An 11,286-nucleotide genomic window follows, 5' to 3' on the forward strand; every position below is an offset into this window, starting at 1 on the left:
CGGGAGCGGGCGGTGGAAATGTACCGGGGCCGCCTTTGGCCGCTCCTGCCCCGCCGAGCGGCCCCGGCAGCGCAAAGTCCCCGCGCCGTTTCCCCGGGGCCTCCTGTCAGCGCGGAGCCTCCTCGGCGGGCGCTCCGAGCCCGCCGAGCCGGGTGTGCGGGGCCGGGCTGTGCGGGTTACGGGGCTGGGTGTGCGGGGCCGGGCTGTGCGGGACCAGGCTGTGCGGGTTACGCGGCTGGGTGTGCGGGTGTGCGGGGCCGGGCTGTGCGGGTGTGCGGGTGTGCGGGGCCGGGCTGTGCGGGTTACGGGGCCGGGCTGTGCGGGTTACGGGGCTGGGTGTGCGGGTTACGGGGCTGGGTGTGCGGGTGTGCGGGGCGCTCTCCCGCGGCTCGGCGGCTCCCGGGGGAGGGCGGGCGGGCGGTGCTGCCCGGCCGGGGCGCTGAGCCCCGGCTGCGCGGCGGTCAAAGGTTCCCAGCAGGAGGTTGGACACTAGAGGGCGATCCCCGGCCCTGCTGCGGGCTGTATATATACGGCACGCAGGACCGCGGCAGCCCACTAGCAACAGGGCAGGCAGGCAGCGAGCGGAGCGGGGCTGGGCCGGGGACGGGCTCCGGGGGCGCCGAGCCGAGCCGAGCCGAGCCGTGCCGTGCCGTGCCGTGCCGAGCCGCGGTGCCGTTCGCCGCCCAGGGCCCGGGTGCCGCAGGATTGTTAGAGCCGCCGCCGCTGCCGCCGTCGTCCCGTTCGAAAGCTGGATTGCAGCAGCCCTTCACCATGCCCGGCAGACTGTAGGTGCTTCATGGAGCAAGCCAACTTCTACGAGGTCGATTCCCGGCCCCCGATGAGCAGCGGTCAGCACCTCCAGCTCCAGACTCCCCTGCCCGGCAGCGCTTACGGCTACAGAGGGGCTCCCTCGGCGGCGGCACCTGCTGCGGGCGGCGCGGAGCTCGGCGACATCTGCGAGAACGAGAACTCCATCGACATCAGCGCCTACATCGACCCCGCCGCCTTCAACGACGAGTTCCTGGCCGACCTCTTCCAGCACAGCAAGCAGCAGGAGAAAGCCAAGGCCATCCTGGCCGGGGATTTCGACTTCCACACCATGCATGGGGCCGGCGCCGCCGCCTCGGCGCCGGGGCACCAGCAGCAGCACCACCAGCAGCCGCTCTTCGGCTGCGTGGCCGGCTACATGGACGGCAAGCTCGACCCCCTGTACGAGCGCATCGCCGCGCCCGGCTTGCGGCCGCTGGTGATCAAGCAGGAGCCCCGAGAGGAGGAGGAGGTGAAGTCGGCGGCCCTGTCGGCCCTCTACCCCCATCACGCCCCGCAGCAGCACCCGTCCCACCTGCAGTACCAGATCGCCCACTGCGCCCAGACCACCATGCACCTCCAGCCCGGGCACCCCACGCCGCCCCCCACGCCGGTGCCCAGCCCGCACCACCCGCACCACCCGCACCCCCCCGGCGGCCTGCCCGCCGCCGGCGCCCTCAAGATGATGCCCGCGGACCACCGGAGCAAATCGAAAAAGACAGTGGACAAGAACAGCAATGAGTACCGGGTGCGCCGGGAGCGCAACAACATCGCGGTGCGCAAGAGCCGGGACAAGGCCAAGCAGCGCAACGTGGAGACGCAGCAGAAGGTGCTGGAGCTCACCACCGACAACGAGCGGCTGCGCAAGCGGGTGGAGCAGCTCACCCGCGAGCTGGAGACTCTGCGGGGCATCTTCAGGCAGCTGCCCGAGAGCTCGCTGGTGAAGGCCATGGGCAGCTGCGCTTAGGGCCGCGCCGGGACCGGCCGGGCTGCCCTGCCCGCCCACAGATACTTTACGTACCGGAGAGCGGCGAGCGCACTGTGCCGGGGGAAAGGGGGATGGGGGCTGTTTTGTTTTTGTTTTGTTTCGTTTGTTTGGTTTTTTTTTTATCAGTTCACGACCTATACAAGAAGCCAGGCAGCTCTAGTATTACAAGGTTTGTGCCTTACGGATGACACACGAGTAACCTGAAAACATGGTGGGTTTTCTAAGGAGAAGGGCAAGGGGAAGGAAGAATTAAAAAGCCCACGTGTCTACACAGGGTAAATAACAGTAATAATAATAATAATAATAATAGTAATAAAGCACGTATAGTAACCCAGATGTGCCTTAAAAGCTAGCTGCAGGAGCTCTGGGGCTTTCTGTGCCCTCTAGCCTGGCAGGGCATGAGGAAAAAGGGTGAGGGACGTGCAGGCTTGAGGGTCGGGGTGTCTGGGGTGTCCTGCCAGGCCCTCCCAGCTGGCCTGCGGTTCAGCAGGCAGGAGCAGCTGTGGGGATGCCAGCGACAAGAGGACTCGAGGCTGAGAGACATGCAGCACTGGACACCCGTTTGGAGCACTGAGGTGTGGGGCAGCCGCTAGACTGCTGCCAGGACTGTCCCAGCCTGGCTGGGCTGCCTCTGCCAAGCCCTGTCCCCTGCCTTGGCTGGGAGAAGGGCAAGGGGCCACCACTGCTGCGGGACCAATGGACAGCCTGGGACTGATGGAGCAGCAACTTGCACGAGTGTGTGATGAGCTCCCTCCATCAAAAGAAAGAGCAGCAGTGTACTGTATGTCACGACGTGGCGAAGCACAAACAAATAAATACCTATCGATGCGGGTATTTACTATGAACTTTCAGTGTATTTTGCTTTATTCCAGGACATTTAGCTCCTGTCCAAGTCTCTGTCCGTCCAAGCTGTGCCTCATGTAATGTGAAAGCCTTTCCGTGTATACTAGCTACACTTTATTTTTATTGCATTACTTGGATCTTTGCCATCACACAACTTTATCTGGTGACAGAGACTATGCCCTCGTGCTGCAATGTTATTTTATTATTTGTGTGGGTGGGTGAGTGTGAGTGTGTGTTGTCTTCTTCACATTGTCCTGTACTGGCTGCTGCTTCCTAACCCCAAGGCAAAGGTGCCTGGAAGGGGGCACGGGCTGTGGGGCTGCAGGGCGCCTGCGGCGGGGCAAGGAGGCTTGTCCCTGGTGCTGCAGCACCTTTGGACTCTGGAGCTTCTCCCAGGGTGAGAGAAAAATAAACAAACAAACAGGCTCCCTTCCAGGGTGTGCTGGTAGCCATGCAGAGCGTTTCTTCCTCGTGTTGTAGCTGCACAACAATTTGTCCAACTGAAGTAAGTCATGACGAGAGAATAAGGTGGATGAAGCTGTTTGAAAGCATGACAGAGCACAGTGCTGGCGGTGTGTGTATGTGTGTGCAGTGTGTGTGTGTATGGTATGTATACGTCTATGTATATGCACACACATTGGTGTTTGTTTTTTTTAATTTGGGGGGGAACCGCATATAAAGTTTGTCTGAGGTCCTGGTTACGTTCATAAATAAACAGCATATATTCTACCATAACCATCCGCCTCTCTGCGTGTTTCCAGCCCTTTTTCTGTAGGAGGAAAAACTAGAAGCTCCCCTCTTCCTCCAGACCAGCATCCCGCTCGTGGAGCGCAGCTCCCCAATTTTCGCCCCAGAGAAATAAATACGCGGTTGCCTCTAAAGAGAGCGGCAATTTCCTAAACACTTGCGGTGTCAGATGTGTGCTCGTGAGTCACCCCTGGCTTCACCCTTCACCCGCGCCGGGGGCTGCGGGCGGGCGGGGGGACGCGGGGCCAGGCGGGACGAGGGGATCTCCGGGCGGCGAGGACACGGAGCCCGCCCGGGACAACGCGACAGCGGGGGACGAGGCCGAGGCACGGCGCGGCCGAGTGAGGAGGCGGCGGGCAGGGCAGGGCAGGGTCCCCGCTCGCCCCGCAGCGCTGCCGCTGCCCGGCCATGCCCGTCCCGTCCCGGCCAGACGCGGCCCGGGCCCCTCGCCGCGCCCGCGGAGCTCCGCCCTGGCCGGGTCGGGCCCGCTCGGTGCCGGCGGGGCAGGGCGCGGTGCCCCCGGCTCCGGGCGGACCCTCGGCGGGCGCGGGCGATCGGCAGGGCCGGCGGGGAAGGGGTGCGGGACCCGGCCGTGGGGGCGGGAGGGGGCGGCGGCGATGGGGGAGGAGGCTCCCTCCGGGCCGTCCCGTCCCGTCCCGGAGCTGCCCCGCACGGCGCCCGGCGTGTGGCGCGGTGCCCTGTGGGGGGGTCAGCGGGGACCCCTGGGCGCCGCCCGCCCTCTCCCCCGGCGGGGCTCCGTGCCCGGGCGGCCGGGCTGGGGCTGCGTGCCAGGGAAAGCTGCCCCGGGGCCCTTCCCCTTCAGCAGCGCCCGTGTCCGCCTTTGCCGTGGAGGGGGATCCGCCCGGGACAGCCGAGCTCCGCACAGCTCGCTGCCCCCGTGGTGTGCCCATGGTCCCCGCGCCGTCTATGTCCAGCGCGGCAAAAATTAAACCCCCCGGAAAAGGGAGATTCGGACCCACAAGTGTGTGTCCCGGTGATGCGCAGGCCATGAGACGGGACGCGTCCCAGTCCCTGGTGCGGGGGCAGCCCCCGAGCCCCGCTCGGCCCAGGGCTGGACGGGACTGCTCCTGGGGGCTTTGCCTCCTCCCCACGGGGCTCATGGTGGGCTGCGGAGGGGAAGAAAGGTCAAGCTGCTCCTCCGAAGTCCCCCGTGACCGCCAGTCTGCAAGCACGCGCTGCTCGAGATGGGTGAAAGACAAATGCAGATCAGGATCAAGGATTTCACTTTTCAGTTAGATGTAAATCGGGGGGTCCAGAGCTGCTGGTTTTCCGAGGAGAGGGTTAAGTTCTTGTGGTGTTGGGAAAAATTAATGACTTTTAACTTGAGCGTGCTTCCTCCCCCAGCCCTGCAGAGCTGTACACCCGTTGGGTAGGATGTGCCTTACTCAGTAATGCTGTCCAACGTGTAAAGTGGGGAAATGCTGTTATCGTTTGAGCAAAGATTATTGCAGGGTATATGTGGGAGGGACTGTAATCTAGTGGTTAGAGCATGGGAATACAGTCCTGGTCGTTTGAGTTATGTTCTGAACTGTGACTCACCGTGTGTGTGTGGTTTCAGCAAATCATTTATGACCCCAGACAAAGCAGATTTTTCCATTAATTTAAATGAACTGTAGATTAAACTAGTCTTCATTGGCAGAAGAATCAGCCATTCTATGATTCAAAATTAAGATCACCTATCTACCACCACATAGGTGTTTCAATAGTTATATAAACACAGAATGTCTTGGAATAGAACAAAGGATAAATTATTGATAGCAGGAAAGTGTTCAGAGACACTTGCCTTAAACACAGTGCCAAAGTGAGCAGGGTTCTCTAATCCTAACCCTAACTGTAGGCTGAGCCTTCGACAAGGCCCTCACTCATGGCTTAGACAAAACAGTTCTCACAGCACAGGGCATTTTGCAGTCTCTTTGTGCTCTTTGCAGCCTGCTTTTTGCTTTGGCACCCCCCTCCCAGCCCTCCCCAGCTGCATATCTGCACTTTCTCTTCCTGTCAAACTTAACCCTTACCCTGGCATAGGGCTGAGCCTTCGAAAAGTCCCTAAGTCATTGCCCAGAAGAAGAAGGTTCTCACAGTGGCCTGTCCAGGGGTGTTTGCTGTAGCAGCAGGTCAGAGCCAGTGGTGCTGCAGTGCTCCAGCCTCACACGTGACCCCCTGCACTGCCCGTTTCAGCAATGCATTATACACACTGTGTGGTGGAAAGGATTTTATGCACTGTCTACTCCAAGCACCCCAGAACAGCTGGAGCTGGAAGGGACCTCTGGGGACTGTCTGTGCCAGCACACTCCTGTGAGAACAGCTGCCAGTCCGAGTGGCCAGCGGCGGCTGCGCTGTGGGCACACATGTGGCAGGACTGTGGGCAGGGACAGCTCTCACATGTGACATTCCCACTCATCTCCCTGCACACATGCACCCTGCACCAAGACTATCCTGGCACGGGCAAGGCCTGAGCAGCCCAGCTCTGGGAGGGTGCTGTGGGTGTATGTACTCAGTGACATTTGTCGGCTCGACTGCTGGGTGGCTGTTGGGTTTTCCCGCTGAGCCTGTTCCTTTTCCACGCAGCACTGCTGCAATGCTGGCAGCCTCTGCCCATCCTGCCGCACCAGTGGGGCTGTGCAGTCCTTCCTCCTCCACCCCTGACCCTCGCCAGTCCCAGAGATGGGGCTGGGGACACGGAGGGGTGAGGTGTGGGAGTGGGCAGTGACTGAGAGGCTGAGCGAGTAATGCTACGTTTGGGAGGAAGGGAGTAGTTGTCTGCCAGCACTGTGTACAGAGTTGAGAGGTTGCTCACGACCATAGCAAAGTCCTGCAGCAGGTTGGGGGTGGTGGGGGAATGTCAAGATTTCTCAGTCTTTTATTTTTCTCTGCTGCAACTGATGAAATTGCCCCTGAGGAGCTTTCCTCATTCACCTGCTTCAGGAGGTTGGAGGGCAGGAATGAATTTCCACACTGAAGAAGGACAGTGAGAGATGCTTTGCTGTGAGGAGAAAGCAGGTGCTTTGCGCTTGGTGGTTTGGATTTAGTGGGTGAATTGGGTTTGACCCAACTCAATAGTGAAAAGAATGGCAAATGTCTGAGTAAAGGGTGGAGAAACAGGCCCACTGCCCTCTCTTGGCATAATAGATTAAGTTAAAAGTAATGTTAAATACATTGACATCTCTGGTTTTAGGTGTATCTTTCTTCCCCTGTAAAGAAATCCGTGATTATACACATGAAATCACATAAAAAGACCACAAAAATATCAGTGTTTTGGTGTAGTTTGCTGTATCATACCAGGGGTAACTGGATTTTAAAGCCAAGAAAACACTTAGTGATAACAAGCATATCACAAGATATGCTTCAGAAGAACCAGAAAGTCTGTTCAGATATTTCCTTCAAGTCCATATTATGTTATTATTTTTTTTATGGCACTACTTAGTATCTCAAACTTAGGCTATGGATCCAAAGAGAGAAAATCAGACTTTATCCCAAAGAGTTTACAGCTTTGGTGGAAAATCAGCATATGCTCAGCTGATGGAGCACCTGTATATCCAGAGTAATCCAGCCTGTGTGGGTAGACTGAAACAAAAATCAACTGTTTGGAGCAGAGATTTTTTTATTTATCAACCATTACCAGGTTGCTCCTCAGGTTTACCCCTGGCAGGGTAAAGGCAATATGTTTACACTGCCTTGTCTGCCAAGAACTTTGCTAGAGACTTCCACAAACTCCCTCTCCATGCAAAAGCAATGGGCTGATGTCTCCAGGACTATGTGGGTATACCTCTTTAATTGGAAGGGAATCCTCATAAATGGAATCTGATTCATTTACTCTCAGTATTTAAGTGCAATTTTCTTAGTTTAACACCATCCTATTTTACTGCAGTATTGCATCTTGCCTCTGAAATTAAGTTAACCACGGAGAAAGACAGGTCTGGCAGAATGGAAATCAGGCATTATATTATCCCATGAGTCACATACATGCACAGAACCAAACAAGTGTCAGCCAATGGCTTTAAGCCCAAAATATGTCAAAGAGGAGATGAGTATCTTCATTTATATTAAGTAGATAGAAGGCTTGTTGCCATTCCCATTAAAAAGGTTGGAGTTCTGCCATGGACTTCAGTGGGAACAGGATTGGGCCCAGGCAGTGGAAGCTGGCTCTGGTTACCTGCACTGACTGTATCTTCTATGCAGCAGGCAACTTATATTTTAACAACAGTTCCTAGTCAACAGAGAGATTCAAAATCTCCCCTAGTTTTAGGCATTACTCTTTCCTTTATTGGTTTGATGACCTTACTCCTTCAAAGTGTGAGGATGCTCAGTAGTAGGTAGCAATGGATGATTTTCTGAGTGCAGCTTCACTGACAAGTAGAGAGGAATTAGCACAGAACCTTTTCTGAGAGGGGTTTCGTGATTTCTAATTGTTTACACTTGAGAACCACATTTAGGAATTAACCCCACTTTAGACATTCAAACCACTTTCTCTGGCAAAATCCCCTTTGGAGTCAGGGAAAGTCTTGTCTGAATAAATGCCTCAGAGTGTTTCAGAACTTTCTTGAATATCAGGGAACTTTTGTACCTCGGTTTTCTCACTCTGGGTATTCTCTCCACAGCTCCTAATGTGTCTGGCTGTAGACCTGCCTCAAGAACCAAACAAATCCTGGGCTGCTGACACGCATTGGATCTCCCGTGTGATTTGTACTCAGGTCCCTCAAGGAGGGGAGATGATGTGAACAAATACACAAACCAGCAACTCTGAGATCAGGGCTGAATGCCAAATCTGCTGTTGGTCACTAAGTTCTAGCTGTTATATACAAGCTTATAGTCATCTCTGTCACATATACGTTTTACTTTTGTTATATTGTCATTTATATATTGGGGTTCAATTTGCTTTGGTGGAACCATGTTCAGTTTGGTGGGCTGGGAATGTATCTTCCTTAACTTTTTTGAAGTTATTTTCACATTTTTTATTGACATGCCAGTTCCATTAAAACCCTGATGACAGTCAGGCTGAAATGAGTGTCTGGTTTTGATTCATAATTGTGCGAATTAGCATTTAGACTTCTCATAAAATAATATAAAATTTGGAAGGCTATGTGCCAATGCTGTTTGCTTCATTCCAATCAGCAACCCTCCTGTGTTTACTGGAACTCATGTTAAATATCAAAAGAATTGGATTGCCAGAGTTCTCATACCAAAAATTTCTTGACCTATCTTATTATTGGTTACAGAATTGGCTTATTCCAATTGTTTCTGGAGGCGAGGGGAGTTGCTGTTTTCTGGAATAAAACTGGGATTTGAAACTGCAGTTCTAAGAATAACACTGTATATTTGGTTTGCTAAGTGAGAAATGTATATAGCCACTCTATTAGCAACATTTATTTGAAAAAGTCAATCTATGATTTCCACAGGACAGCATCAAGTTCTGATTTTAAGTGAACGTGTAGGCAGTGTAAATAAATAAATCTCTAGGTATACTGCTCTCTGTTTGCATTGTGGGCAATAACATTTACAAATATCACATCAAGGATTCTGAGCCGATAAAAACAGTTTAAAGGCGGCCTTTGCTCAGGCAAATTCCCAGTGGGTATTTCACGAGACCCATAACAATATCTAAGTCATTATATAATAGGTGGAGAATGTCATTCACGTTTTCAATTTAGCTCGTGTAATATATTTTGTAATGTGATTACCCAGTGCTGTAGGAAATCTGGTTTTTTAGCTATCAGTAACATAACTAACTTTTATCAGCTAATTTGTGTATGAATGATTTCCTTAGAATTCTAAACAGTGACAGATGTTTCTTGACGTGACTAATGTTGATCATGACTTTTATTCAGTAGCTGGATATATTCCTCAGTGTTATGTCAGTGACCTGAATTATCCTTGCCAGGGCTCACGAGCAGCCAACTGAGAGAGTTTTCACGTATTCATTTAGAGTGAAATTTGCTCTTCCCCTTTCAGGAGCCAATGGGAGAAGTTTTCAAGTAACAAAAACATTTCAGGGCTCAGCTGAACAGTGTATATTTTGTTATTTGTCTTTTGTGCTTATGACTGAGCAGTGATTTTTAAAGGCTTACATCCTTCTGTGCAAGATGCCTGGTACAGATTCCAGGTGCCTTTTCACTGATTTTGCTGGGAATTCCTGGTTGACTTGGAGGAGTTTCCTGGAAACACATGGAGTCGTCTGCCTTTTCTTTCTTGGGTATACTGCTGACAGAAAGAAAGTTTCCAGACTGATGTGCTGCTCTTCCCTTTGCAAATCCTGCAGCTGACAGTGACAGGAGCTCAGCTGGTGCCCTGGCAGCGGGCACTGTGCTCTGGACTCACCGAGGGAACAGGGCTTGGCAAATGAGCACAGCAAGACCCTTCACGTGAGTCCAGCAGTGCTGTCTCCAGTGCTGTAAAGTGGGAATGAAAGGAGTAGGTTTCCCTTCACCAGCATGGTGCTACAGCACAGGTCATGACAGGCCAGCCATGGGCAGCCACCAGGCAGCAGAAGCTTAAATAAGGTCATTGGAGACAAGGAGTGAGGTTTTTTGGAAGGAAATGTGATACTGAGGGAAAGTTAGAGAAGAGAGGAGAAAAAAAGCTGCAGTTAGCATGTAGAAGTGAGGATATTTAATTCTGCCAGTGGGAAAATTTGCATCAAGTTTAACTGGACTGGGAGCAAACATTCGAGGAGAAAAGTCCAGGAAAAGGAGAAAAAGGGCCCGAGAGAGAACAAATTGTCCAACATCTGCTCTTGGAGGGCCTAATGCTTGAAATGTTATCCAGCCAAAGCTTGGGCATGTTTGTGTGCCTGGTGATGGCAGGCAGGGTGTAGGCGTGCTGAGCCTACTTTATTTTTTTAGCTTTCATGCTATATAACATAATCTGTTTATTTAGAAAAGCATATTTTTGCCCCACTCAGAGTCATTTCCCGTGAAAAGCAAAGTGCTCTCACTGGAAGACTGCTGGGCTTTGTAAAATGTGAGATCAGCAAGAAAAGTTAAAGAAAATTTTTGAAAACATATGGGAATCCTTCCCTCCATTTCTTTCATCAAAAGTGTCCCACCCATAATTCCAGTGTGATGGTAGAACAGAGTAAGGTAGTTGAAGTTTGGGGTATGTTTTTACATCCTGGGCACCATTTTATGATGTACAATATGGATTACATGTTCCCAACAAAGGAAGAAACACATGAATGCAAGTTAAACTGGCTAGAAGCTGTCACATTAGCACATAACAGAAAACTGGGAAATAGGAAGATTTATCAGTAAAAATGTGCTTGCTGTTACTGGGCTTAAAATGCAAAAGTTACCTCTGATATTGCTATTCTGGCAAACCTGCCCCAAAAGCCACTGTGAATCCCAGTGACAGCATTTGCATGGCTGTGTGCCTATGGTGCAGCTAATTAATGTGTATTGTTGTTGCAGTTCATGTGCAAATTATTCTTACAGGCTGAAAATCTGGCACATTTTTGAACATACAAATCGAGCTGCTGTTTACATCTATGTGAGCTTTTCTGATTTGGACACACAAAAACAAGTTTTCAGGAAAATCCTGCATCCTGATTAAAATGAAGGTCAAAGCATCAAAATATTTTCAAGCCAAGTAATGTTTTCTGGGGATCAAAATGTATAGGCTGTGCTAGAGTTCCTTTTAAAATGAGCTTTATAGATTTCATGGGTGACTACATTAGTCTATAATCTATTGGCAGCTATGACTTCTGAATCTTTGCAATTTCAGTAATTTTGGTAATAAACAGCTCATAGTGAGCTCTCTCTTCCCAGCCAACACTATAATGCTGAAATCAGGAAAAGAGAGGAGAGGAGAGGAGGGGAGGGGAGGGGAGGAAAGATGAGGAAAAATGAAAAAGGAAAAAGGAAAAAGGAAAAAGGAAAAAGGAAAAAGGA

At 52.0% G+C, this 11,286-nt stretch overlaps 1 protein-coding gene across 1 annotated transcript; it reads left to right on the forward strand.

Moving 5' to 3' along the window:
• The first annotated feature begins 636 nt into the window (after positions 1-636).
• On the forward strand, positions 637-3,373 carry CEBPA (CCAAT/enhancer binding protein alpha). The gene has a single exon (XM_017826945.1). It carries the CDS (start codon positions 797-799, stop codon positions 1,772-1,774), a length of 978 nt encoding a protein of 325 aa, XP_017682434.1. The 5' UTR covers positions 637-796; the 3' UTR covers positions 1,775-3,373.
• The last annotated feature ends 7,913 nt before the right edge of the window (positions 3,374-11,286 follow it).

This window comes from Lepidothrix coronata, unplaced genomic scaffold (assembly GCF_001604755.1).
Source record: "Lepidothrix coronata isolate B3197 unplaced genomic scaffold, Lepidothrix_coronata-1.0 Scaffold132, whole genome shotgun sequence".
NCBI lineage: Eukaryota > Metazoa > Chordata > Aves > Passeriformes > Pipridae > Lepidothrix > Lepidothrix coronata.

What these genes read in the sequence shown, in the direction of transcription:
- CEBPA (XM_017826945.1), top strand. Translation starts at nt 797, where the DNA reads ATGGAGCAAGCCAACTTCTACGAGGTCGATTCCCGGCCCCCGATGAGC.